This window comes from Pseudoliparis swirei, unplaced genomic scaffold, assembly GCF_029220125.1.
Source record: "Pseudoliparis swirei isolate HS2019 ecotype Mariana Trench unplaced genomic scaffold, NWPU_hadal_v1 hadal_25, whole genome shotgun sequence".
Classification (NCBI taxonomy): domain Eukaryota; kingdom Metazoa; phylum Chordata; class Actinopteri; order Perciformes; family Liparidae; genus Pseudoliparis; species Pseudoliparis swirei.
The window spans coordinates 176893-204826 of NW_026613261.1; the positions used below are offsets into that span (position 1 = coordinate 176893).

The 27934-nt window shown below is 45.9% G+C and overlaps 6 protein-coding genes across 7 annotated transcripts in view; 4 read left to right on the forward strand and 2 right to left on the reverse strand.

Moving 5' to 3' along the window:
* Window positions 1-837: 837 nt before the first annotated feature.
* On the forward strand, window positions 838-8932 carry LOC130190871 (protein starmaker-like). Its single transcript, XM_056410460.1, has 3 exons — window positions 838-993; window positions 6801-7148; window positions 7745-8932. The coding sequence occupies exons 1-3, from the start codon at window positions 838-840 to the stop codon at window positions 8930-8932; spliced, it is 1692 nt and encodes a 563-aa protein (XP_056266435.1).
* On the reverse strand, window positions 8880-14920 carry LOC130190969 (G protein-activated inward rectifier potassium channel 3-like). The gene is given in 9 exon segments (XM_056410633.1): window positions 8880-9225; window positions 9755-9885; window positions 10176-10373; window positions 11095-11287; window positions 11825-12026; window positions 13469-13682; window positions 13750-13918; window positions 13920-14161; window positions 14840-14920. Coding segments are annotated over 8 exon segments (1449 nt in total). The 5' UTR covers window positions 14001-14161; window positions 14840-14920; the 3' UTR covers window positions 8880-8964.
* Window positions 14921-15660: 740 nt separating this feature from the next.
* eif3f (eukaryotic translation initiation factor 3, subunit F) lies at window positions 15661-19337 on the forward strand. Its single transcript, XM_056410634.1, has 8 exons — window positions 15661-15798; window positions 16086-16156; window positions 17099-17178; window positions 17273-17410; window positions 17503-17594; window positions 18119-18255; window positions 18339-18452; window positions 19183-19337. The coding sequence occupies exons 1-8, from the start codon at window positions 15687-15689 to the stop codon at window positions 19258-19260; spliced, it is 822 nt and encodes a 273-aa protein (XP_056266609.1). The 5' UTR covers window positions 15661-15686; the 3' UTR covers window positions 19261-19337.
* A 1525-nt stretch (window positions 19338-20862) lies between these two features.
* Window positions 20863-21659, reverse strand: LOC130190872 (MICOS complex subunit MIC26-like; the record flags this gene model as incomplete). Its single annotated transcript, XM_056410461.1, is given in 2 exon segments — window positions 20863-21558; window positions 21561-21659. Coding segments are annotated over 2 exon segments (588 nt in total), but the record flags the coding sequence as incomplete, so codon positions are not given.
* On the forward strand, window positions 21469-24848 carry dnaaf6 (dynein axonemal assembly factor 6). 2 transcript variants are annotated; one of them, XM_056410636.1, is made up of 7 exons: window positions 21469-21655; window positions 22147-22430; window positions 22802-22865; window positions 22958-23063; window positions 23800-23896; window positions 24461-24546; window positions 24656-24848. In XM_056410636.1, the coding sequence occupies exons 2-7, from the start codon at window positions 22332-22334 to the stop codon at window positions 24786-24788; spliced, it is 585 nt and encodes a 194-aa protein (XP_056266611.1). In that variant the 5' UTR covers window positions 21469-21655; window positions 22147-22331; the 3' UTR covers window positions 24789-24848. The 2 variants fall into 2 exon arrangements, with proteins under 2 accessions (XP_056266611.1, XP_056266612.1); XM_056410637.1 differs by having other exon boundaries at window positions 24461-24543.
* A 1055-nt stretch (window positions 24849-25903) lies between these two features.
* pip4p1a (phosphatidylinositol-4,5-bisphosphate 4-phosphatase 1a) overlaps window positions 25904-27934 on the forward strand; it is a 16631-nt gene continuing 14600 nt past the window's right edge. The window contains exon 1 of the mRNA XM_056410635.1: window positions 25904-26080. Coding sequence (XP_056266610.1) covers window positions 25960-26080 — 121 coding nt within the window. The 5' untranslated portion in view covers window positions 25904-25959. The remainder of the gene's footprint in view (window positions 26081-27934) is intronic.

Genomic DNA, 27934 nt, shown 5'->3' on the forward strand with positions numbered 1-27934 from the left:
AACTGCCAGGGGAGTGTACCTACATCCTACCTAGTGACAGGGAGCCCTGAGCCTCAGGCTCATGTTGGAGCTGCAGCTCCACATCTTCCTCCGGAATGATTCCACATGCTTGCTGGATGAATGAATAATGATGTGAAATAGATCCGCTGTATCACAACACACAGCTATCAATAATACATCTCGCGTGTGTGTATATATATATATATAGATATATAAACAGTACGACCCACTAGCCTCTAGCAGACTGCGGTGTTGTGGGGCACAGCCTGCATGAAACGGACTGCTATGAAAATGATTATTTTCTCTTCTTAAATTCGCCTCCCTGTACCTGCTTCGCCCAGTACCGCAGGTCCACGCGCCCATCGCAGGGCGGTGGGGGGGGGGGGGGGACACCCTCTACCTGCACGCGCTGTAAATTGAGCACATCTAAATCGGCAGCGGTCATGTTTTCACCAAATTATAACCTCGTTGCACACAGAAAAAATGAAATAAAAATGCTGCGCGGCGGCAGCGGCAGCGCCGGGGTCTGTCGAAGGGCGAACATGTTGAGGTGCGTGCGTGTGTGTGTGTGTGTGTGTGTGTGTGCAAGCAAGTTGACGCGCGAGGAGGGCTCGTTTTGGGGGGGGGGTGGAGGTTGCAGATGCGTCTCCGCTGACTGAGTGTTTACCAAAAGACCCTGCACTGTACCGGAGCGGCGGCATGAGCCACAGGAGGGAGAAATACACCCCTCACCCCCCCCCCCAAAAATCAAATCAGAAATCCCCCCCCCCCATCTCCAAAAAACACACACACACAGCAAACCCCTCCCTTAAACACATCTCGCTCTGCAGACGACACATGCCGCGGGATGCCGGAGCAGTGCGCCGCGCGGAGGGCGTGAGGAGCGGCGGAGACGCATACCTGGAAGAAGCTTGGCGCGGCCGTCGCAGTTCCCCCTGCGCCTCAGCTGCTGACACGGAGCGCTGCACGAGCCTGAGCCTCGCATGCCGATTGGTGGGCGGAGACGCGCTGGTTGCTGGCTGCCTGCTGGACTCCTCGCGCTACAGCTGAGGTGGGGTGGGGTGGGCTCCTCGCACCGCATGCAGCTACGGAGAGAGAGAGAGGGGTGTGTGTGTGTGGGGGGGGGGGGGGGGGTCAAGAATGGTTTCTCCCAAGAAAAAAAAATGTTTCTGCTAACTTTGCTACTTTTGTTGTTTTTTCATAGCAACAGTCTCTTTTAATTATTATTTTTTTGTTCATTCAATCTGGCAAATTGACTGATGATAACGACCCCACGTGCACAGCAGGTGAGGTCCACCATGTATGTATGTATATATATATATAAAATATATTTTATATATATATATATTATGTTTATAATACATATATCTAATATATTATATATATATATTATATATATAGATATTATAGATATGTATTATATATATATATAGTAGATATATATATATATTATATATAGTAGATATATAATATATCTATATATATCTAATATATATATTAGATATATTTTATATAATATATATAATGGATATATATATCATATATATATATTAAATATAATAGATATATTATATACATATCTAATATATATATGAAATACATATATATATATAATATATATATATATCCATTATATATATTATATATATGATATATATATCCAATATATATATCATATATATATTAGATATATATACCCGACAGGTAAACACGGCGTGTGGTTTCCCCCTCAGTAAAAAACTCTCCCAGAGACTTACATTACTACATTGGCATCTCTCGCCCCGTCCCGTTGAGTTTTTGGATGGCGAGCGAGCGGCACTGCGCCCTTGGTGATGTTGTTGATGACCCGTCACTCGGATCGGAGAAACTTTTTAACCGATAATGTTTTCATAAAGCTTATTTATTATAACGATTCTCAGCTATTTAAAAAGTAATGCGATAGAATTGTCCGTGGCTTCGATGTTAGCATTTACTGCCTACCGTCTGAAGAGCACTTAGCATGCATGCTAGTTCTTGCGGTGGTGGTTCAGAGGGCTGCGGGTGATTTGACTCTTTAAAAACAAACCTTCATGACTTCCTTTTCCCCGGAGAGAAACATTTATTTATGCTTAAAGATCGTGATTGGACGTCGGAAAACGGTGCGAGCTGTGAATCACTGGAAACGATGAAGCGTCCGATGTCACGCGTCACGCCTGCTGGAGGTGATGTGTGAAGGTGGGTTTGTGTCTTTATTACGCAAACAAACGAAAATTTCTCGTTTGTAAGTAAATGAATTCAAGTCAAACCCACCAAGAGAAACTCCTCGCTCATTCAGCGGCGTAAGCCCCGCCCACTACGTCCAAACTCAACTCGTAGATTTTCGTATTGAGCAAACTTTTGCTTTTTGAGAGCAAAGATTTTTGATTTGCAGCAACACATTTTTGTTTCATCAGCAAAACTAACAATTAATTTACTTACAAATGAGAAATTTGCTCTCAAAACCTTTTTGTTTGTTTGCGTAATAAAGACTCAAATCCACCTGCAGAGTGTCGCAGCATTACGTTGAGGTCCAGAAAGCGATGTGCAGAACTCTATGGAGCGACCCCTTAGGGACCAAGACCGGACTCAACTTAGATCTTTATTTGTTTTACCGTGACATGTAAAAAATAAAATAACTGTAAATATCCTCCAGGACTTAATTGTTCAATGTCAAGGGCGTCCCGTTGTTTTCCACTTGAAGGTCACTGCAGCGTCGTTTCCGTCCACCGCTGCACAAACATCAAACTACGGAGTCGCCTCGACTCCCCCTGTCCGTTCTGAGGGTCCAGTTCACACACACACACACACACACGCACGCACGCGCGTGGTTGCCTAGGAGACAGCTGATAGACCAGGGGACTCCGTCTCATAACACACCAATAGGGACCGTGTGGATGCGTCGGGGCGTTTTAGCGCCATCTGGCGGCCGAGACAGAGAACCACATTTAATGTGTTTTTTCTTTTTTTTTAAACGCCACGATTCTGCCTAGTAACTCAAATATGCTGACTTTTGCTGGTGCTGAGATCCCAGCCTGGAATCTCTAATGAGGCCCACTGTACTGCAGGGCTTTCATATATATATATATATATATATATATTATATATTATATTTATTAAATATGGGGCCATTAGTCTAGTGGTCTTCCATGATTGATTGCGCAAAATTAAAGGGAGGCAAAGTGTTTTTTATAGCAACTTAAGCACTTTTTATCATGAGAGATAAACCTTTTACTGCAGCAGATTTATGAGACAGGTATTGTTGTGTTTCATGTTCGGCTTTTAAAATGAATTATTAATATATAAAGTATTACATTTAGCTCCAGGAACACATTTTAAAATCAGGCTTACATGTGTAAATGCATCAGTAATTGATGTGCAACTAACAGACGACATTCTGGAGAGAAAAGCACGACTAATACTCTTTAATACTTCAGTAAGTACTAATATTCTTTAATACTCAAATATGTACTAATACTCTTTAATACTTCAGTAAGTACTAATACTCTTTAACAATTAAATATGTACTAATACACTAATACTTCACTAAGTACTAATACTCAAATATGTACTAATACTCTTTAATACTTCAGTAAGTACTAATACTCTTTAATACTCAAGTAAATATACTATAATACTTCAGTAAGTACTAATAATTTTGAATACTTCAGTAATTACTAATACTCTTTAATACTCAAGTAAATATACTATTTAATACTTCAGTATGTATACTTCAGTAAGAACAAATACTCTTTAATACTCAAATATTTGCTATTTTTACTCAAATGAATAATCTTCAATTCACTTTACTTATTATATTTATGTACTCAATAGGTCCACTAATAATAATAATAATAATAAATACAATTTAAATAGACACTTCACACACTCTAATTGATTTGATGTGTTTTATTATTATTTTTGATGTAAAAGAAGCAATCCTATAATAACCAATGTCCCTGCAACTGAATTATATATATATATTATATAAATATATATTATTTCAGTATCCTGCTCATCAATAGGTCCACTAATAATAATAATAAATACACTTTAAATAGACACCTCACACACTAGTAATTGATTTAATGTGTTTATTTTATTATTTTTGATGTAAAAGAAGCAATCCTACAATAACCAATGTACCTGCAACTGTATTATATATATAATTTGTATTATTGAGGCTGCATGAATGTCTTTGCTGCATTTGAATGTTTATTTCTAACTTAATTTATTGTAGTTAAACAGCTTTAAAATAAATGTAGTGAGGTAGAGACACGGCACAGAATGAAAATACATGACAAATGTTTAAGTTCCTAGTACCTAGAACCCAAGGTTCTCCTCTCACGGCACACGGAGGTTCTTTCACTGCAGTTTATTAACTCTAGTCCATGTACACGTTAAGAGACATCAAGTTAAGAATGCCCACATGTCTACACAGCAGCATGAAGCATGTGCTTATCAATTTAGACTGAAAACACACACACACTCGAGTCTCAACCTGTGTGTGTGTGTGTGTGTGTGTGTGTGTGTGTGTGTGTTGAAGGTGGCAGACACTCTGGTCTCCATCGTCTCTGGAGGTTAACGTCTTCAAAGCCACCGGGCTCCGTTGACCAATAGCTGCGCTTCCACCTTGTTGTTGTTGTTTAAAGGGTTCAGTTTCCCATCCATATTGTAAATATGGCTTATACACTTTAGCTGATGTTCCTCTGAACTGGAGATCCGCTGTCGTTAACGCACCTTGAATAAAGTATATATATATACACTACCGTTCAAAAGTTTGGGATCACTTAGAAATGTCCTTATTTTTCAAAGAAAAACATTGTTTTTTTCAATGAAGATAACATTAAATCAATCATAAATACCCTCTCTACATTGTTAATGTGGTAAATGACTATTCTAGTTGGAAACGTCTGGTTTCTAATGAAATATCTCCATAGGTGTATAGAGGCCCATTTCCATCAACGATCACTCCAGTGTTCTAATGGTACATTGTGTTTGCTAATCGCCTTAGAAGACTAATGGATGATTAGAAAACCCTTGTGCAATTATGTTAGCACAGCTGAAAACTGTTTTGCTGATGAGAGAAGCTATAAAACTGGCCTTCCTTTGAGCTAGTTGATTATCTGGAGCATCACATTTGTGGGTTCGATAAGACTCTCAAAATGGCCAGAAAAAAAGAACTTTCATGTGAAACTCGCCAGTCTATTCTTGTTCTTAGAAATGAAGGCTATTCCATGCGAGAAATTGCAAAGAAACTGAAAATGTCCTCCAGCGGTGTGTACTACTCCCTTCAGAGAACAGCACAAACGGGCTCTAACAGAGCAGAAAGAGAAGTGGGAGGCACAACTCAGCAAGAAGACAAGTACATTAGAGTCTCTAGTTTGAGAAATAGACGCCTCACAGGTCCTCAACTGGCAGCTTCTTTAAATGGTACCCGCAAAACGCCAGTGTCAACATCGACAGTGAAGAGGCGACTCCGGGATGCTGGCCTTCTAGGCAGAGTGGCAAAGAAAAAGCCAAATCTGAGACTGGCCAATCAAAAGAAAAGATTGGTATGGGCAAAAGAACACAGGCATTGGACAGAGGAAGATTGGAAAAAGGTGTTCTGGACAGATGAATCCAAGTTTGAGGTGTTTGGATCACACAGAAGAACATTTGTGAGACGCAGAACAGGTGAAAAGATGCTGGAAGAGTGCCTGACACCATCTGTCAAGCATGGTGGAGGTCATGTGATGGTCTGGGGCTGCTTTGGTGCTGGGAAAGTGGGAGATTTGTACCAGGTCAAAGGGATTTTAAATAAGGAAGGCTATCACTCCATTTTGCAACGCCATGCCATACCCTGTGGGCAGCGCTTGATTGGAGCCAATGTCCTCCTCCAACAGGACAATGACCCAAAGCACACCTCCACATTGTGCAAGAACTATTGAGGGAAGAAGCAGGCAGCTTGCTGTCTGTAATGGAGTGGCCAGTCACCAGATCTCAACCCCATTGAGCTGTTGTGGGAGCAGCTTGACCGTATGGTCCTCAAGAAGTGCCCATCAAGCCAATCCAACTTGTGGAGGTGCTTCAGGAAGCGTGGGGTGACATGTCAACAGATTACCTCAACAAATTAACAGCTAGAATGCCAAAGGTCTGCAATGCTGGAATTGCTGCAAAAGGAGCATTCTTTGACGAAAGCAAAGTTTGAAGAAAAAAATTAATACTTCAAATACAAATCATTATTTCTAACCTTGTCAATGTCTTAACTATATTTTCTATACATTTTGCAACTCATTTGATAAATAAAAGTGTGAGTTTTCATGGAAAACACGAAATTGTCTGGGTGATCCCAAACTTTTGAACGGTAGTGTATATATACTCTAAGCAAAAACGAAGAGTATTCCTTTAACAAACACACGTCGCCTGAGCCTCGAGAAGATAAACAACACTTTGTTGTGCACTTTTATCATGTTTTTGTCAGCCAAATATATATATATATGTATTCATGAACATTGTTTTCTAGCGCCACCTGGTGTGCTACAAATCCTCAGAGAAACCTTCTGCATCTCAGGGAATTTAAAGTCCCTACATTTAAATGTAAAGTCATTTAAAATCTTTAAAGTCACTACATTTAAATGTAAAGTCATTTAAAATCTTTAAAGTCACTACATTTGACTTTAGTGCAGGTGCAAATAAAGCGTCCGGTGCTCGGCAGCCTATTTTAAATGTGATGGCATCTTTTCTACCGTGGTTCCAGGTTATACAGCTGTCGAGCCACCTAGAAGCATTGTGTCGTCATGTAGGAGGTCGGCGAGGGGCGGCTGGAGCTCACGACCCAAAGAATAGGAAGAAGACCGACGTGGAAACAAAAAGACGAGGTACCAAAGGACTCTAAAGACGCTAAAGAAAGAGACGAGGTACCAAAGGACTCTAAAGACGCTAAAGAAAGAGACGAGGTACCAAAGGACTCTAAAGACACTAAAGAAAGAGACAAGGTACCAAAGGACTCTAAAGACACTAAAGAAAGAGACGAGGTACCAAAGGACTCTAAAGACGCTAAAGAAAGAGACGAGGTACCAAAGGACTCTAAAGACACTAAAGAAAGAGACGAGGTACCAAAGGACTCTAAAGACGCTAAAGAAAGAGACGAGGTACCAAAGGACTCTAAAGAAAAGACGAGATACCAAAGGACTCTAAAGACACTAAAGAAAGAGACGAGGTACCAAAGGACTCTAAAGACACTAAAGAAAGAGACGAGGTACCAAAGGACTCTAAAGACGCTAAAGAAAGAGACGAGGTACCAAAGGACTCTAAAGACACTAAAGAAAAGACGAGATACCAAAGGACTCTAAAGACACTAAAGAAAGAGACGAGGTACCAAAGGACTCTAAAGACGCTAAAGAAAGAGACGAGGTACCAAAGGACTCTAAAGACACTAAAGAAAGAGACGAGATACCAAAGGACTCTAAAGACGCTTAAGAAAGACGAGGTACCAAAGGACTCTAAAGACACTAAAGAAAGACGAGGTACCAAAGGACTCTAAAGACACTAACGAAAGAGACGATATACCAAAGGACTCTAAAGACACTAAAGAAAGAGACGAGATACCAAAGGACTCTAAAGACACTAAAGAAAGACGAGGTACCAAAGGACTCTAAAGACACTAAAGAAAGAGACGAGATACCAAAGGACTCTAAAGACACTAAAGAAAGAGACGAGGTACCAAAGGACTCTAAAGACGCTAAAGAAAGACGAGGTACCAAAGGACTCTAAAGACACTAAAGAAAGAGATGAGATACCAAAGGACTCTAAAGACACTAAAGAAAGAGACGAGATACCAAAGGACTCTAAAGACACTAAAGAAAGAGACGAGGTACCAAAGGACTCTAAAGACACTAAAGAAAGAGACGAGATACCAAAGGACTCTAAAGACACTAAAGAAAGAGACGAGATACCAAAGGACTCTAAAGACACTAAAGAAAGAGACGAGGTACCAAAGGACTCTAAAGACACTAAAGAAAGAGACGAGGTACCAAAGGACTCTAAAGACACTAAAGAAAGAGACGAGATACCAAAGGACTCTAAAGACACTAAAGAAAGAGACGAGATACCAAAGGACTCTAAAGACACTAAAGAAAGAGACGAGGTACCAAAGGACTCTAAAGACACTAAAGAAAGAGACGAGATACCAAAGGACTCTAAAGACACTAAAGAAAGAGACGAGGTACCAAAGGACTCTAAAGACACTAAAGAAAGAGACGAGATACCAAAGGACTCTAAAGACACTAAAGAAAGAGACGAGGTACCAAAGGACTCTAAAGACACTAAAGAAAGAGACGAGATACCAAAGGACTCTAAAGACACTAAAGAAAGAGACGAGATACCAAAGGACTCTAAAGACGCTAAAGAAAGAGACGAGATACCAAAGGACTCTAAAGACGCTAAAGAAAGAGACGAGATACCAAAGGACTCTAAAGACACTAAAGAAAGAGACGAGGTACCAAAGGACTCTAAAGACACTAAAGAAAGAGACGAGGTACCAAAGGACTCTAAAGACACTAAAGAAAGAGACGAGATACCAAAGGACTCTAAAGACACTAAAGAAAGAGACGAGATACCAAAGGACTCTAAAGACACTAAAGAAAGAGACGAGATACCAAAGGACTCTGAAGACACTAAAGAAAGAGACGAGATACCAAAGGACTCTAAAGACGCTAAAGAAAGAGACGAGATACCAAAGGACTCTAAAGACGCTAAAGAAAGAGACGAGATACCAAAGGACTCTAAAGACGCTAAAGAAAGAGACGAGATACCAAAGGACTCTAAAGACGCTAAAGAAAGAGACGAGATACCAAAGGACTCTAAAGACGCTAAAGAAAGAGACGAGGTACCAAAGGACTCTAAAGACGCTAAAGAAAGAGACTCGCGGGCCTAATGGAGGAACCAGAGATCCTTGTATTGTCTGTTCTAGGCCTCGGACTCTGATTGGTCGGTGGCAACGCCGCTGTTCAGCTCGCCCAATCCCGTCTGCTCCTGGATGTCCGTCATCTCGCCCACGACGAAGGTCGCCTCCCCTCCTCCTCCTCCTCCGCTGTCCGGCCGCTCGGCCTCCTGATTGGTCAGCGTGGGCTCCTCGTCCAGCCGGCTGGAGATGGACCAGTAGAGGTGAGCGTCCAGTCTGGCGGCGGCCAATGAGAGATCTCGGGCCGAGCAGGAGGGCGTGTCCACCTGGGAAGGGGGAGGGGCCAAGTAGAGATAGTAAGAGATTACAAAAGGGAAGATAAGATAATACACAATAAAGATTTTAAAACTGATTAAAAGCCCAAAGAGCAAAGGACGTAAAGAGACACGTATATATTTCTAAGAATATAAATCCTCTCACTCTATTTTCTCCCTCTCGACACCTCCCCTTTCTCACACATACTCCTCCCCCTTCTCACACATGCTCCTCCCTTCTCACAAACGCTCCTCCCCCTTCTCACACACGCTCCTCCCCCTCCTCACACATGCTCCTCCCCCTTCTCACACATGCTCCTCTCCCTTCTCACACGTACTCCTCCCCCTTCTCACACATGCTCCTCCCCCTTCTCACACTTGCTCCTCCCTGTGTGCGGGATTGGTACCAAAATAAATACTTCAGTGAGAGTAGAGCTGTATTTCCCAGCATGCATTTCAACCTCTCACTCAAACACTCATGTTGTCCTCCTTCATTACCCAGACCCACACAGTGCCCCCCCCCCCCAGGTGTGTCCCTCACCTCAATGGTGTGGTGGAAGGCTCCGTAGTCGATGTCGAAGAAGCCCTTCGCCAGCAGCATCATGGGGCTGAACCGGTAACCCCACATCACCTCCTCCGCCAGGTAGGAGCTCCTCGCCTGGCACGTCATGCCTGCACACACACACACACACAGGAACGTTACAATCCCCCTCAACCCTAACCCAATGCGTGGATCTACGAGCGTGATTAACAGCGAGCGGGTCGGTGCCTTGCTCAGGGGCAGACGAGTGTTCACCGACACGTTTCTCTGCCTGCTCGCACACATACACACACACACACACTCTGTCTATCATACAACCCGTTCACTTGAATACGCTTTGATCTAAATTTTCCCCGAACGACGAGGAGATGTGACCTCGTTTTTGAACCCTTGCGCTCGTCTCACGAGGCTGTTTCCTCACCGGTGGCCTCCACCATCCCCTCCAGGATGACCACGATCTCGAAGTCCTCCTTCTCCAGCTGCACCTGAGACATGTCCCAGAAGGGCGACTGGGAGTCGATCTCGTGGGAGATCACCAGCGGAGACACCAGGAAGAGACGGTCGTCCCCCGTCTCGAAGCCCACGCTGATGTCCGTCTGGTCCAGAGGGATGAACTCACCTGTAGGGGGCGACACCACAACGGTGAGGCGTCTGGGGAGGGAGATCCTCTAGGCAACAGTGGCAAGGAGGAGAAGAACAAGAAAAGAAGAAGAAAGGGGAGGAGGAGAAGAACAAGGAGAAAAAGAACAAGAAAAAAAACAAGAAGAAAAAGAAGGAGAGGAAAGAGATGACTGAGAAGAACCAGAAGAAGGAGGAGGAGAAGGAGAACAAGAAGAACAAGAAAAGAACAAGAAAGGGAGGAGAAGAAGAAGAACAAGGAGGAGAAAAAGAACAAGAAGAAAAAGAAGGAGAGGAAAGAGATGAAGGAGAAGAACCAGAAGAAGGAGGAGAAGAACAAGAAGAAAAAGAAGGAGAGGTTAGAGAAGGAGAACCAGAAGAAGAAAGAGAAGAAAAAGGAGGGATAGGAAAAGAAGGTGAAGGAGGAGAAGTAGAAGAAGGAGAGGAGGGAGAATAAGGAGGAGAAGGAAATAAGGAGAAGAAGGAGGGGAAGGAGAAGGAAGGGAAGGAAATAAGAAGAAAGAGAAGAAGAAGAATATCTATGGCGCTCCCATCCTCACATGTTTATGTATTTCTTACCCGTGAATAACTGTGACTCTGTCTCTCTAACTGGAGTCCAGCATTCATGAGTTTTACATCATTCATAACAACAACAACAACCGGCGAAGCGTCTTCCCCGACAGATCAAAGACCCTCCCGGTAACCGCGGCAACGCCCCTCACCCTCCTGCGTCTGCTTGGACTTGATGAGCTTGGCCCTCATGTTGGCGCCCACGATGTGCGAGCTGCGCAGGTCGCCCACGCGGAACATCAGACACAGGCGGTCGTCACGCAGAGAGATCACGGCGTGGTGGGAGAACACCAGCGTCTCCGCCCGCTTGTTGGGCTGAGAGATCTTCACGAACATGCAGCCCACCTGGAGGAGGAGGGGAGGGGAGGAGGGGGGGAGGACGAGGGGAGGGAAGAGGAGGAGGAGGAAAAGAAGAAGAGGAAAATAAAAATAGAAGGGGAGGAGGAGGAGGAGAAGAAGAAAAAATAGGAATAGGAAAAGAAGAAAGAAGTAGGAGAAGAAGAACAACAACAAAAAAGAAGTGGAGAAAGAAGAAGGAGGAGAGGAAGAAGAAGGAGAGGAAGAAGGAGGAGTAGAAGAAGAAGTTTATAGAGCTCTCATCAGCACTTTCTTCTTCTTTTTTTACGCATGCATATGTAATCTCCTCCAGGTGTAACTTTGTTTCTAACTGGAGTCAAACGGCATCATTTATATGAACGTTACATTATTTAGATGATCTTGTGCTTTATTTTCCTCTTTGACCTCTCAGCGGTTTGATGAGGTCTGTGTGTCCCATGAGTCACTCACTTCCTACACTGAAACATCAGGTAGAAGTCTCACACTCTGAATTATTATTATGAACACAATTATTGTCTTGAATCGATCACAACCCCCCCCCCTCACCATGAAGGCGTTGACCATGGAGCCCAGGATGGCCTGCAGCAGCAGCAGCATGGTGCCCACCGGACACTGGTCCGTGATGACGCGGTGGCCGTAGCCGATGGTGGTCTCCGTCTCGATGGAGAACAGGAAGGCCGAGATGAAGCCGTTGACGTTGTTGACGCACGGCGTCCACGTGTCGTCGCCCAGGTGGTCCAGATCGCCCCTGAAGGGGGAGGGGCATGTGTGAGAGGGGGAGGGGCATGTGTGAGAAGGGGGAGGAGCATGTGGGAGAAGGGGGAGGCATGTGGGAGAAGGGGGAGGAGCATGTATGAGAAGGGGAAGGAGAATGTGTGAGAAGGGGGAGGCATGTGGGAGAAGGGGGAGGGGCATGTGGGAGAAGGGGAAGGAGAATGTGGGAGAAGTGGGAGGAGCATGTGTGGGAAGGGGGAGGAGCATGTATGAGAAGAGGAAGGAGAATGTGTGAGAAGGGGGAGGAGCATGTATGAGAAGGGGAAGGAGAATGTGGGAGAAGGGGGAGGAGCATGTGGGAGAAGGGGAAGGAGAATGTGTGAGAAGGGGGAGGCATGTGGGAGAAGGGGGAGGAGCATGTGGGGGGAGGGGGAGGAGCATGAGTGAGAAGGGGGAGGTGTCGAGAGAGAGAAAACAGACAATAGGGCGAGAGGATTTATATCCGTATAGATAAACACGTCTCTCTTTTTACTCCCTTTGTCGTCTTCTGATCCGACTCAGATTAACGGATGAAGTGATTTACACATCGACCATAAAGGATTGACCTCTTTTTTGCTGATGCTGCAACAAAAAATAAAGTTCCCTCGTCTCCACGCGTCCCTCAGACCTCCTCGCCGCCTCGTGGGCCTGATGAACAACAGCTGTGGCGAGAGAGCTCATTAATGAAAGTGGTGTGAAGTCGTCGATGGATGGGACCTTTATTGACCCGTGTTGGTGCCGCCGGCTCCCTGGCACCGCTCAGATACGACCACGCGGAGAGAGGTCGCCGTCTTTTACGACACGAGCACGTTAGCTAATTAGAGCGGCCGCGTCTGGAGAAGAGGAAACTCATCACGAGGAAACACTCTGGGGCGGGAAGACTGCTTTGTCATCGGGGTCAAAGGTCACGCTGCTTTTAAGCCTCCGTTGCAGAAATGTCTTCGAAATATGATCATTGGCTTTTCTTTCCCTTCAGTTTGAAGATCGATATCGCTCACATCAGTTTATTTATGAAGACTCAGCATGGGGGGCGGTTAGCGTAGCTTAGCACAAAGACTGTAGACGGGTGGGAACAGCTAGCATGGCTCAGGTCTGAAGGTTAAAAACTAAAAATCAGCTTCATATCTATCAGAAGAAGAGGAAGAAGAAGGAGGAGGAGGAAGAGGAGGAGAAGGAGGAGGAGGGAGAAGAAGAAAGAGACGGAGTAGATTCAGCCAGGGGGGCGGTTAGCGTAGCTTAGCACAAAGACTGTAAATGGGGGGAACAGCTAGCATGGCTCCGGTCTGGAGGAACTAAGAGCAGACGTCATGTCGATCTTTCCCTCTGGAATAGAAAGAGAAAGACTTCCCAACATGCCAAACGTTCCTCTCAGGAGGGGGAATGGAGAACCAAAACAAACTCTCCCTCTCTCTCCTTCCTCGTCCTCCACCGTCTCACCGGCAGTAGGCGATGAGGTACCAGATGGCGCCGAAGAAGAGCCACGTGACGGCGTAGGCCATGACGAAGACGAAGAGCGAGCAGCGCCAGTTGAGGTCCACCAGCGTGGTGAAGATGTCCGTCAGGTAGCGGTAGGTCTCGCGCATGTTGCCGTGCTGCACGTTGCAGTGGCCGTTCTTCTCCACGTAGCGCTGCCTCTTACGCCGGGTCCGGCCTGGGGGGGGGCGGGGCTTTAGTTTCATCACTTATTGTTGCTCCATTGAATAGAAGGAGCCACTCACCCCACCCGAATCTGCCCCTCTCCTGCTCCTTCTCCACCTCGGCGGTCTTCCGCCGGGGCTCGTTGGCCTGGGCCTCGCGCTCCGCCAGCTTGGCCTGGAACGACCTCTTGACCTTGACCAAGGGCGGCGACTGCGGCGCGGCGGCGGAGGAGTCGGCGGCCGCCTCCACCCTCCTCCCCCTCCACCTTCTCCTCCACGGGGAGCGAGACGGAGTCCGGCCGGGCGGGCAACACCGAGTTCTCCAGCGCCATTGGCCCGTGGGCGTGAGCGTGTGCGTGTGTGTGTGTGTGTGTATGTGTGTGTGTGTGTGTGTGTGTGTGTCTCAGGTGTATTAGCGTGTTACTGATATCCCTCCTATGGCAGTGTCTGTCCGATGGCTGTTGATTGGACCATTTGTTTGCTGGACTGAAACCTGGAACACAAGAAGAAGAACTCAGCGAGATCATGACATCATGACGTCATGACATCATGACATCTGTCACACTAATTGTGATTTCTGAGAAGGAATAGGACCGTCTCCCACAGCTTTTCACTCCCTTTAATTCCTCTGATTATACAGGTAACTACAGGACTGTAGCTTCCTGCTGCAGATCTGACGTCCTGCCCCCCCCCCCCCTCATTTAAAAACATAATATTAGCGGGAAACTGAAGTAGGAAATCACAGCGTTTGAGGTTGATTGGAAATGAGGGAGAATACATCACTTTATCTGCTCATCCCGTGTGTGTTTTTTAAGTGTGTGTGTGTGTGTTGTGTAAGTGCACTTACTGCTTCGTGCCTGCTGGGATTTCTTATATAAGTGGCGTATAAATAAGAGAAAATGAAATGCATGTTGATTAGCTCAGTAAAATGGACTCCTGTTTCGCCGCGTGCACGATGCGCGCGTCCATTTGGACAATTGGTGTTTATTTTGTGTGTGTGTGTGGGGGGGGGGCACGCAAGAAGGAGGCTGATGGTGACAATCAAGATGACGCACTACGCCTGATGGAGTAGCCTCTTGGAGGGTCTCCAGAAACCAACAAGGCGAAGCTCGGAGGATTGTTTACAGCTGGAGGATGATGCAAACAATAATAAATAAATAAACAACCTTACCTGCGACGGTAGACCTGTGAGAGCTGGATCCGGGCCGATGGTTTATCTGATCCGTGAGCGGACCTCGACTGGCCGCCTTGGCTCGATGGCCCCCATCGCTGGTGTTCAGGAGCGTCGCAGCATCTTTACCCCCCCCCCCCCCCCAAAAACACGAAAGACCACCTCGATGCGACCGCTCGGCGCAGTGGGTACAGGGCGAGCTGCAGAGAGCACGCAGGAGGAAAAACAACAAGACAGAACACACACAGGGGGGGAAACGGCAAAAAAAGACAATCACAATAAAAAAAATAAAAAAATGGTCACGGCGTTTGCTGGAGAACTTGTGTCGGGCGGCGGACTGGCGAAATGGTGGCGACGGGAGAAGAACCCGGCAGCAGCTCCATCCCCTGTGCCTCCGGTGCACTCGGTCAGGTGTGCAGCCACTGGGCGGCGGGCGGAGGATGCTGTCATCAGCCTGCCTGCCTCCAATAACTGAGTCATCTCCCTCCTCGGAAGGCCTTTGGAGAAGAAATGCATGTCATAAATACATTGCATTTTTCTTCTGGTGAAAAGGGAGTAGTATAGTATAGCTCATTTAGATTTTTAATAGGGCTTAATTGTTTTTGTTTGAATGCAAATACGTTTATTTTTGGCTCTTTTACAAGAAAAAAAACCAAGGCCTTTTTTTAATAAATATTAAATATAACTTCCTTCCTGTTATTCCACTTGATTGTCTTCATCGAGAGAATCAGCGGCTCGATCGAAATCACCGGAGCCGCCGTTCGGCCTCCAGGCCTCTAGGGGGTGCTATATGTGCGCGCGCGTGTTTCCCAACCGCCGCCTGACGTCACTCCCTCTCTTTTCCAAGATGTCGGTTTACGGGCCAGTGGTGAAGATTCACCCCGTCGTTCTCGCCTCCATCTGCGACTCGTACGAGCGGCGGAATGAGGGCGCGAGTCGCGTGATCGGGACTCTGTTGGGTGAGCGGAAGGTTTTTTTTAAATTTTTTACTCGGGGCAGATAACCGTCGTGATTGAAGCGCGGAGCCAACCGGCGGATGTTAGCTTCCGTGCTAACGCACGTTGGCTCGCGCGACTTTAGGTTAGCTAGGGAGCTAAGCTAGCGTCCAGCGAGCTAACGTACCGCGTAGCTCCGTAGCTTAGCTCCTTAGCTTAGCTCCGTAGCTTAGCTCCGTAGCTTAGCTCCCTTATAACGGCTGTTTGGGAGCTCACAGCGCTTCACTTTTAACGCGCTTTCTCCTCCTCAGGTACAATTGACAAGCACTCCATCGAGGTGACCAACTGCTTCTCGGTCCCCCACAACGAGTCTGAAGATGAGGTACGTTTCCCCCGACTCGGTTTCACTCGGCGGGCCTCGGCTCGGCTTTAATTAAACACGAGAGCCGGGGGGATGCTCCCCTCCAGGTGGGTCGACGCTCCCCTCCAGGTGGGTCGTTTGTTCGGCTCTCAAACGTTAGAGACGTACAGGTGAACATGAACGCGTTAGTCAGACACCTGGCCCTCCTACCTGTGATTGTCTCTGGCAGGAGACAACATTTAGATATTTTTAGAGGGCAGTTTTTCCCCCCCACTGACTGAAATCCAGGGGTATTTAAAAAGAGATTGGGGGCACTTTTTGAAACTTGTGAAATAAGATTTAACCTTTTTGTTTTAAAAATAATAAATATACTTATGTCGGCTTGCCGTATATGAACAATTGTCATAAAAATGGTAAGAGTATTAGGCTGTAGTGTTTTCTTGGATATTTTTGAACACAAAACTAACATCAGATAATCATTTTCAATTTTCCTATTTCTTTGTGGTTTTTTATTGATATAACATTTTAAACAATTATTTAAAAATATATAATTATTATATTTATTGATTTTTGGTGACCTACCTATCAATACAGACAGAACAAAAACAAAACTATTACATTTTTGATATTATAAGGGCATTTTTGCCCCTGTCCTAGTGATATCAGCTTCAACATTATATTTTAGTTTTGCCTTTAATCATAAATAAATATAAGGTCTTTTCTGCATAATGATTAAGATTACATTTATTTTTTTCTAAGCTACGCTATGTGTTTTTTAATGCTCATATTTTGTTAAACATTATTGAAATTGTGGGACCAATTAAAAGATAGTGAAGTTCACAGATGTATATCTAAAGGTGTTATTTATTGAACATAAATAGTGACGAAAACAAACGTGGTCGAGCCTGACACTGATGCTTTAATAACACAACGTGTCATTGTTCCCTCGGTGCTGACTGACAGGTCGCCGTGGACATGGAGTTCGCCAAGAACATGTACGAGCTCCACAAGAGGGTGTCGCCCACCGAGGTCATCATCGGATGGTGCGTCCGTCGAGCGGATTGTAAATGTAGAAAGTGGAATTGGATAAATAATATATATACATAATCTCACCACGGCGCCGTCCTCCCCTCTCAGGTACGCCACCGGCTTCGACATCACGGAACACTCGGTGCTCATCCACGAGTACTACAGCCGCGAGGCCACCAACCCCATCCACCTGACCATGGACACGGCGCTGCAGAGCGGCAAGATGAGCATCCGCGCCTACGTCAGGTAGCTCAGTCATGGACTCTCTCTCTCGTGTGTGTGTGTGTGTGTGTGTGTCTCCAGACTGTGTTGAACGTGCTTGTTTATCTCCCACACAGTGCGCAGATGGGCGTTCCCGGAAAGACGGTTGGTGTGATGTTCACCCCTCTCACGGTCAAGTACGTCTACTTTGACACGGAGAGGATAGGCGGTAAGAATACCCACGACACATGAAGGGTTACTCACTTTTAAAAAATAGCATGGGGAGAAATATTTGAATTTCAGTGTGTAAAGCGTGCATGTGGAGGGGAAATGAACTTAAATACTGTATGTTCACGTTCTAGAAGACCAGCCATGCCGTTTTTATCCTGTGGCTCGGGGGGGGGGGGCGGCGCCCACCACGTTGACGATGAAGGGTTTACTGTCATTTAACACTCGGGCTAAACAAAGACGAACGTGTTTCCAAAGCCGTGAATCCCTCCCGCTCGGCAACGCTCGGCAGCGGGGAACAGATGCCAGCGCTCCGGCTGATCCGCGCCTTTAAATGATCAACTTCTCCTCACCGTGTCGACCAATATTTACAGGATAAGGAAAAGATATCGGCGGCTGTGATTGGTTGTTCCTCGTCACGTTGATAACGATTGGAGGGAGCGTGAACGCCGGCCCCCTGGTGCGTGTGTTGTGGTGTTCTTCGTTCTCACCGTCTCGGTGCTCTTCCCCTCCGTTGGTTCTCAGTGGATCTTCTCCAGAGGACCCGCGTGCTCCCGAGTCGCACCAAGGGCCTGACCTCCGACCTGTCCCAGGTGGGCGGCTCTGCGGGCCGCGTGCAGGACATGCTGACCACCATGCTGGCGTACATCGATGACGTGATGGTGAGCGTCGGTCGTGACGTTTCTGTGTCCCGGCAGCCGCGTGTGACGTATGTTTAAGCTAACGCCGCTCGCTCTCGTCTCAGTCCGGCAAAGTGGCGGCGGACAACAGCGTGGGCCGCTTCCTCATGGACCTGGTCAACAAGGTGCCCACCATCTCGGCCGAGGACTTTGAGAACATGCTCAACTCCAACATCAACGTGAGTGACCTCACACGCTCAATGAAAACCTGGAAGGCATGTTTAAAAGTCTGTGATTTTTTAAATGTCCCCACTTGGACGAATAACGGTATATCATATCATATCGTATATAAAAATTGTAATCTCAAAAGTCATGGAAATGTGTTATATTCACATTTACGCTGCGTTTGAAGTAAATAATATGTTTTTAAAAGAAAGACGCTCTTTCATACATGTCATGGGAATTTAGGCCCCTCCCCCCATACTCGCAGTCCATTGCGCAACTCCTGTAATCAGGGTCATTGAAGTCCTGGAGAAAAAAATAATTTGCAAGGCATTGACATTTTTTTTGTTCATATGTGCATTATATGCTGAGTTTTAAATAATTACTATGCTTTTAAAAGTATGACTCAAAATATAAGCAAAAAATTCCCCGCGCTGCCAGTGAACGAACCTTAACTGAAAAGACATAAATGTTTATTCCTTTAATCTAAACTATTATCTTGTGTCATTCAAGGTCATATACTGTATGCTCTGGAATTCTAATTGTTAGTTTAAATATGACATTTTCTCACTTTTTCATGTTTACACCGAGATTTCACAAAACCTTTGGTGATGGAAATTTGGTGATAAGTCCTGGACACCCCATTGGTCAACACGTCATGACCCCTGCTCGAGGTCATGGACGTGTTTCAGCAGCTTCATGAGGCTTTACAGACCATGAAACTGAACCCTCTCGTCTGTGTTGCAGGACCTGCTGATGGTGACCTACCTGTCCAACCTCACCCAGGCACAGATCGCTCTGAACGAGAAGCTGGTGCTGCTCTGAGTTCATGTCTTTCATATTTAATTTTGTATATTTTTTTTTTTTTGGGCTGAGATAAAGAATAAAGATGTTTAACAGTCGTACCGTGTTAAACCGCCAGGTGTTGTCTTTGGTGATATTATTACTAGTGCTGTGAAAAATAACGCGTTAACTCAGTTAATTCAATTACAGGTTTAACTAGTTGTTTTTTTTAACGCATTTAACGCATGCGCAGAATGAGCTTCCAATCTGTCTGTTGTTGGTCGTCGGGACGAAAAAAAAGTCACTTGCAAAATGAGCTTCCAATCCACCACTTCAACCTGAACTCTGTCCGCTCTCATGCAGACGGTCTGTTCATCGGTAATGATCCTTCCGCAGGTTCACCTCCGGAAACCTTGTTACGACTTTTACTTCCTGTAGATCAGGGTCTCAACACGTCGATCGCGACCTGCCAGTCGATCGCGGCGTAGTGTCGGTAGATCGCATGACATTAAAGAGATTGGCCCGCCCCCCTGACATGTTCTCTATAGCACGTCTTTGTTCTTTTATTAAACTAAACGTCTGTTGTTGATCGTATCTCCACAGCAGCATGTCATTTCTGTCTCTTCGCGTTGCGTTAACACTTATCGATCTCCGTCTCGCGCCACAGAGCTCCGTCGCGCGCATCGACCGAGCAAAAAAAGTCACTTGTCAATCTGTCCACCTGTCCGGGCGGTGAGGTTTCAGCTTTGCAGCGGTGTCCCGCCGTCCCTTTCATCACGGCCCAGTTCATGAAGAAAACCCACACAGTCAGTTTGCCTCAGCAGCTGCTAGAGGAAGACTAGAGGCCTTTAGATTGTATCATGGTGGAGTTAATGGTTGACAAACAAGAGAAACATGCTCTGTTTAACCCTCCTGTTACCTTTACATTTACTCACATATTTTACCCTCGGGGTCAATTTGACCCCAGCAATTAAAACCTCCAGAAAATTATTAGAATTAATATTGCTTCCCAAGTTTAAGTGTGAGGTACTTTATGTTTGTTTGTTGACTACCTAAATAGCCCTTTAAATAAATAAAAAAGTTGATATTTCTGATATGTTTGACAGTGAAAAACAGCCTGGGGTCAAATTGACCCCAAAGAACACCGACATTAAACATTGAATGGGGTCAAATTGACCCGAAAGGTAACAGGAGGGTTAAACATTCTGTTTAGGATGAAGATGTATTAATGTTCCATATGGAAGAAAACTGCTAAATAACTGCTGAGTTGCAGCACCATTGTATAGAATAATGTATAAATGTATATATCCGTCTTTTGTCATAAATCTCTATTCTCATAAAATATATCGGTAATATGTGATTAATCATGATTAATCCACAAAAACCTGTGATTAATCCGATTAAAAGCTTTAATCGTTTCACAGCCCTAATTATTACTAACTGCACATGTTGAGTTCTCTCACATGGCGAATTAACATTAATGGAGAGGTTGTTTCTAATGTAATCTTGCTTTTTGAATTCATATCCCAAAATTGGTATTTGTCCGCTCTCATTTTAGAGTAACAGATCATCATAATTGATTATAAGACTAGTCGGGTTCATCATGTCCTGCAGTGTTGCGTCTATATTCAATTTACTTTCATATAAGTCAAAGAAAACTTTTATTTATAATTAATTCTCTATATAAATATACATTCAGGTCAAAATCTCCAGGCCCTTGTGCCCGGCCTGACTTACATCCATCCTTAGTGCAAGAGCGTGGGCGTGATGACGTCACAGGCGTCAACCCGCCGCAGCGGAGCAACAAAGCGCGTTTCATTTGGTGGTTGCGGAAGTTCCTCTCCTCGGGCTTCATTCCCCGGAGTCGGAGCCTTTTCTCTGGGGCTTCGCCATCTTCTCCAGGGCGGCGGAGCTGCGCACCGCCCGGTCGTACCCGCAGTCCGCGGCGGCCGCGCGCTCCGGGTAGTACATGGCGGCGGTCGCGCTCACCAGGCCCGCCGGGTACACGAGCCTCTTCGCCCGGGAGCGTCTGGCGAGCAGCAGCCCCAGGACGCCGGTGAAGCAGATGACTCCCGCCCGCGGGTAGAAGTCCTTCGGCGGGTCCCTCAGGTAGCCGCAGGTGTCGCGCGCGCACCCGACGGCGCTCTGAACCTTGGGTTCGATGACGTCATAGGTGGCCCGGCACCACCCGGCGTACGGCTCCGTTAACCTCCGGACCGCGGCGACCCGCTGCTCCAGGTCACCTGCTGCGGGCTCCACGCGCGGGGGCTCCGGCCGCGGGGCCCCGTACAGGCTCAGCTCGTCCCGGAGCAAAGGGGCCGGAAGTTCCGGGCCCCCGGGAGGCTCCGGGCCAACACGGGGCTCGGCCAAAGAGACGCAGCTGCCGGCATTGCGCTGCCTGTCACCTTCGCTCCTACGGTGTCCGAGGAGCGAAGCGGTAATTACGCCCCCCTATCTGCGCACACATGTCTACGGTTTTAACATCCGGGTTCTTTAGCATTACTGTTCCATTATTTGATATTTAATAGGCAGTAACTGATAAAAAAAAAAAGTTATTTAATTAGTTGAATTTGATGTCAACTTTTTACTACATTTAATTGGGTTATAGAAACACTACATTTTTATTTATTTGACAGCTAATCTGCGATTAAACTGTTTCGAAAATACAAGGTACAGCATTATATAAAGTACTTAAAACAACCAATCCAAGCCGGGTTATTAAAATGACAAACGTAAATCCATGTCATGATATTCTGACCTATACTTGCCCTTTTTAAAATGTTTAATTTGTCTATTTTTACTTTTTTTATGAACAAAACTTTTCCTTTAATGGTTTGGTTTGTATGTGTTCACTGTTGTTATTCATGTTATTAATTGATTATCGCAGTGTTTTAATTGTACTATTATCCTTCACCTTTGCCCCTCCAGTGTCCGCCCGTTCGTTTGCTCTGACGTCACCGGTTGCCATGGACACGTCAACAGAAACGGTCCCCGCCGTTCACTTTTCCGCCATTTTTTTTTTTACCGGTCGCCTTTTCGAAGGAAGTTAAATAACTTAAGTTGTTTATATATTTTTAATGATATATATATTGAAAGGTGAGCTTTTATTCTGAATGGAGGATCTCGGAGTGTCCTCCGATCAGCAGCTGCTGGCTCTCTCTTCCTTGTTATCAACTCAGCCTGAGGATGATGATGGTGATGAAGACTGCACAGTAAGATATTCTGCTCTGAGTGCTAATTGTATTAAATTCAGTCTTAATTCATGTTCTAAATGTCTTAAATCAAAGGAAGACACACAGTGACCATCTTATTCACTTGTATTTATTTTCTTGTCTTTTAACTTCTAAAGATGAGATGACTGGATGCCATGAGTGTTTATTCCTCATATTATTGTTTATTCCTCATATTATCTTTTATTTCATCTTACTAAGCAAATTAAATATATTCATGAACAGAATGTGTCTATTTAATATGTTTCTAGTTGTTAATGTTGAGTTCTTTATCCCCAAAACTCATCCCTCTATATGTAGCTCCTTTATTCTCAAGGAGGTTTTTGATGGTTTCACATGATTCCTCTCAACAGGGGGTCTCCGGTGCAGGACTGGGCCCCGGACACATCGGCCCGCCGGCCAGAAGAGACGGAGCAGGTACCGCCTTGTGTCTCTGGCATGTAACTCCGAAAACAACAACAACAACAACTCCTCAGTCCTTCACAGAACTTGTATTTGTGTTTATTTAGTGCCGTCTGTCCGTGAGAAGAAGAACGACAAAGACATCTGGAGCCAGGAGGAGGTGGCGGAGGGCTCTCAGCACGACGACCTCGCTGACCCGCGGCCGCAACCCGAGTGAGATTCTGTTAACCCTTGTGTTGCCTTCGGGTCAATTTGACCCGATTAAATGTTTAACCCTCCTGTTACCTTTATATTTACTAACATATTTTACCCTTGAGGTCAATATGACCCCAGCTATTAAAATCTCCAGAAAATTATTAGAATTAATATTGTTTTCCAAGTTTAAGTGTGAGGTACTTTATGTTTGTTTGTTGACTCGAAGAACACCGACATTAAACATTGAATCGGGTCAAATTGACCCGAAGGCGACAGGAGGGTTAAATATTGAATCGGGTCAAAATGACCCGAAGGCAACACAAGGGTTAAGAGACGAGACGCACAAAGACGCGTGGTCTTTGTGCGTCTCCGGTTGCTACGCGTCTCTCTTTGTTGCTACGCGTCTCTTTGTTGCTACGCGTCTCTCCCGGTTGCTACGCGCGTCTCTTGGTTGCTACGCGCGTCTCTTGGTTGCTACTCGCGTCTCTTGGTTGCTACGCGTCTCTCCCGGTTGCCACGCGTCTAACCCGTCCATCCATGAGAGAAAGGGAGAACGAGACCGCCTCAGATGACTCTTATTAAATATCCCCTTATTTATTGATGTTGTTCTGTCCTCTGGGACATTACCTGTGTCATTACACCTGTGTGTATACCTGTGTTATTACCTGTGTGTTATTACCTGTGTGTTATACCTGTGTCATTACACCTGTGTTATTACCTGTGTTATACCTGTGTTATTACCTGTGTGCTCCAGGTATGACGTCCTCCTGAAGCAGAGTGTGGGGACCGAGGATCTGTTCCTGGGCCTGAGCAGGAAGGACCCGTCCTCCATGAGCTGTGAGGCCATGCTGGTAACTGACCTGCTTTAGAAGAGACGCTCAACCTGCTGGGAACTCACATGGCCACTGCCTTGGGAATACAGTTAGTTCTTTAGTATTTAGTCTTGTTATTGTGTTTTATTTTTATCTTTTATTTTATTAATGTGCACCCGCTGCTGTGATCCTGAAATGTCCCCACTGTGGGACTCATAAAGGATTATCTTATCTAATCTTATCTCATTTTATCTAATCTTATCTCATTTGATCTTATCTCTTATCTCACAATAACTGCCGGCTTGTGGAGCACAAGATAATGTTTTAGGCTAAAGTGATTGAAAGTATTCATGGAGAGTAAAACATGTTTTTAAGGAGCACAGATGAGGAAGAGTAGGTCAGAGTTAGATAAAAGATATTAACATGTTTTATTTTTCACCACAATCCAGGAAATAAGGATTCATTCCAGCCGGAGCTGGTTTATTAGAAGTGTCTGTTCACAAGAGTGAGATAAAGACAATGAAATAAAAACAATCTGAATCCTCTTTGACGAAGAAGGTGAGGATAGTGATGAAGAGGCCGGCTGCCCTCCTCTTCTCTCAGGTGAGGATCAAACTGCCCGACACCGAAGCGGCGGACGTGGTCCTGGACGTGAGTGAGCGGTTCCTGGACCTCCGGACGCCTCGGTAGTACGTGATGCTCTGGACGACGTCCTCTTTCATTACTAATGCGCTCGCCTCGGACCCCCGGACCCCCGGACGTCTCCCCGTAATCCTCCGCCTCTTGCCCTCTCCTCAGTAAACTGGGTCTTCACCTCCCTCATCCCACCCACGGCCACGGGGGCCGGGCTCAGTTCTTCGCGGAGAGGGGCGAGCTGGAGGTGACGCTGCTCTTCAACCGGCCCATGGACGACGCCCACAACCTGCTCTGAGCGGCGAGGATGACCACATGACCACCTGATTACATTCTTATTAAATACGCTTTCAGAACATTTAGTTTGTTGTTCATCATTTCAGGAGGAACGCCGTGACGCGATTAAGGGGGAAGACTTTTAAGACATTGGAAGTGCTCGTGTGTCAGGGCGGCTGCACAGAAGATGAACTGGATGTCAGAATGCAGCGGTGGAAACGACCTAAACATACGAACCACGGCGCTGACTTTAACACGGCATCACGGTGTTTTATTTAAGCTTCTATTTCACCACATTCCAGAGGGAGATATTGCACTCACTTAATTTAATTAGAAGTTATACTTCATCAGATTAAATGTAGTTTTACTCACAATTATTATGGAATAATATAATAATATAACCTCCTGTATTATGAGTTATTAGTATAACTTTTAATCTGCTACTTTTTCAAATACTTGAATAGATGTGAATTATTAGGGTAATAAAAAACAAAAACATCCTGAATACATGTGTGGAAAACGCATCTCACAGGTTGGCACCGGAGTGCAGAAGCAGCACCTCTGGGTGAGCGGTGCCCTCCTCCTCCTCCTCCTCCTCCTCCTCCTCCTCCTCCTCAGCAGCAGTGATGGTGGTGTGGCCGAGCGCTCTGGGTTTGTGTGTGAGGTTCACTTATAACAAGTTAACAAACGGCTTCCCTCTTTATTTATTTGTTCCCGTTACTTTTTCCTCGCTACGGCAACCCCGGAGGGACAAACCATCTCCAACACCGAAACACGTGAGGCAGTCTGTGACGGTGGTGCTGATGGCGTGATCACGTGACGCCTGCATTTCCAACACAACAATACAACGTTGGTCGCTCCTCTCCTTCCTTCCTTCCTTCCCTCCCTCCTTCTTTCTTCCCTCCCTCCTTCCTTCCTTCTTTCTTTCCCTCCCTCCCTCCCCCCTCCTTCTTTCCTTCCTTCCTTCCTTCCCTCCCTCCCTCCTTCTTTCCTTCCTTCCCTCCCTCCTTCTTTCTTCCCTCCCTCCCTCCTTCCTTCTTTCTTTCCCTCCCTCCCTCCCCCCTCCTTCTTTCCTTCCTTCCCTCCCTCCCTCCTTCCTTCCTTCCCTCCCTCCCTCCCTCCTTCCTTCCTTCCCTCCCTCCCTCCCTCCCCCCTCCCTCCACCACCACCTCTCCCCGCGCCTGGCTCTCGGTATGGCGGACGGCGAGAGGTCCCCGTTACTCTCGGATCTGGGAGATGGTGGTCTGGGCAGCGGTAACGGCGGCGGGGTGTCTCCCGGTGCGGCGCCCTACGGCGCGCCCAACAAGCCCCAGAGTGAGTATCCATGGCGGAGCCCTCTCCTCCTCTCTCCTCCTCTCCTCCTCTCTCCTCATCCTCCTCAAGGAGCCGAGCTAACGGTGGCCTCCGCTGACAGGGCACGCCGGTTAGCCCGCCTCCTTCAGCCGGTACCGGGCCTGTCGAGACTGTGTTCCGGTGCAATGGACCCGGTTTTAAAGTCTAAACGGATGAAATGTGCCATTTAACGTTTGCACCCGGGACTGAAGGCCTTAGCAACCAACCGACCTAGCAACCGTTAGGTGTTAGCATGGTAGCTGTCGAGCGAGCTCGCTCGCTCTAGTTAGCGCCGGTCAACCCGCGCGCGCTAAACTTTACATCGACAGTTCAGCAATATTAACACAAATATGTATTGTTTACGTTCCTCGACGCACATTTCTGCGTGTTATTATGACAGCGGAATGCCCGGCAAGCTTGAAAGCTGGACCGCTTAGCTCGCTAGCATCTGCCAAACACCTGATTTGATTGACACGTGGAAACAGCCAATCAGGAGGCTGGTGAGAGGATGCTGCGACCAATGGCGGCTCACGTAGGGCGGGACATGCCGGTAAACGCAGTAATGGTAAACGGAGTCTCATCATGGCTCTCACACACTGGAGCAGCTAATGTGAGTTAATGTGACTTAATGTGACTTAATGTGACTTAATGTGACTTAATGTGAGTTAATGTGGTTTCTAGAGTCCACTGTCCGGTTTACTCACTCCTAACCAGACGTCTCTCACTAATACTACAATCTTTATTTGTTGAAATTAAACCCAACCAGAATTCCAAGAATTCTTCTCCTCGTCTAAAGCTCCGTTCAGTCCACCTCGGGACTGAATCTTATTATCTTATTAATCGCAAAGTAAGAGCTTCCTTGTTATGGGAATATAGGCCCCTGAATCCATTGACTCCTGTAATCAGGGGCGTACGTCATGGAAAAGTCGTGGGGAGAAAATCAAAAAAGTTTGGGAATTTTTTATATATTCATGAGTGCATTTACGCTGAGTTTTAAATAATTAATGTGCTTTTAAAAGAATGACGCTCTAAATATAAGCCGGCCTACGCTCTTTCATACTCGCACATTTTTCCGCGCTGCAAGTGAACGCACCTTAACTGAAAGACATGTATATTCTTTTAATCTAAACTATCGTCTCATTCATTTGAGTCATTTAAGGTTATAAACTGTATGCTTTGGATTTCTCTTTATTACTTTAAAGACAATTTTTTTTCACTTTTTCATGTTTACACCAAGTTATAAAAAAAAGTTTGGTTATGGAAACTTGGTTTAAAGTCCTGGACATCCATTGGTCCTCATGTGTGTGACCCCTGTTCATTGGTCCTCATGTGTGTGACCCCTGTTCATTGGTCATGTGTGTGACCCCTGTTCATTGGTCATGTGTGTGACCCCTGTTCATTGGTCCTCATGTGTGACCCTGTTCATTGGTCATGTGTGACCCCTGTTCATTGGTCATGTGTGTGACCCCTGTTCATTGGTCATGTGTGTGACCCCTGTTCATTGGTCATGTGTGTGACCCCTGTTCATTGGTCCTCATGTGTGTGACCCCTGTTCATTGGTCATGTGTGACCCTGTTCATTGGTCATGTGTGTGACCCTGTTCATTGGTCATGTGTGTGACCCTGTTCATTGGTCCTCATGTGTGTGACCCCTGTTCATTGGTCATGTGTGTGACCCCTGTTCATTGGTCCTCATGTGTGTGACCCCTGTTCATTGGTCCTCATGTGTGTGACCTCTGTTCATTGGTCATGTGTGTGACCCCTGTTCATTGGTCCTCATGTCTATGACCCCTGTTCATTGGTCATGTGTGTGTGTGTCACCCCTGTTCATTGGTCA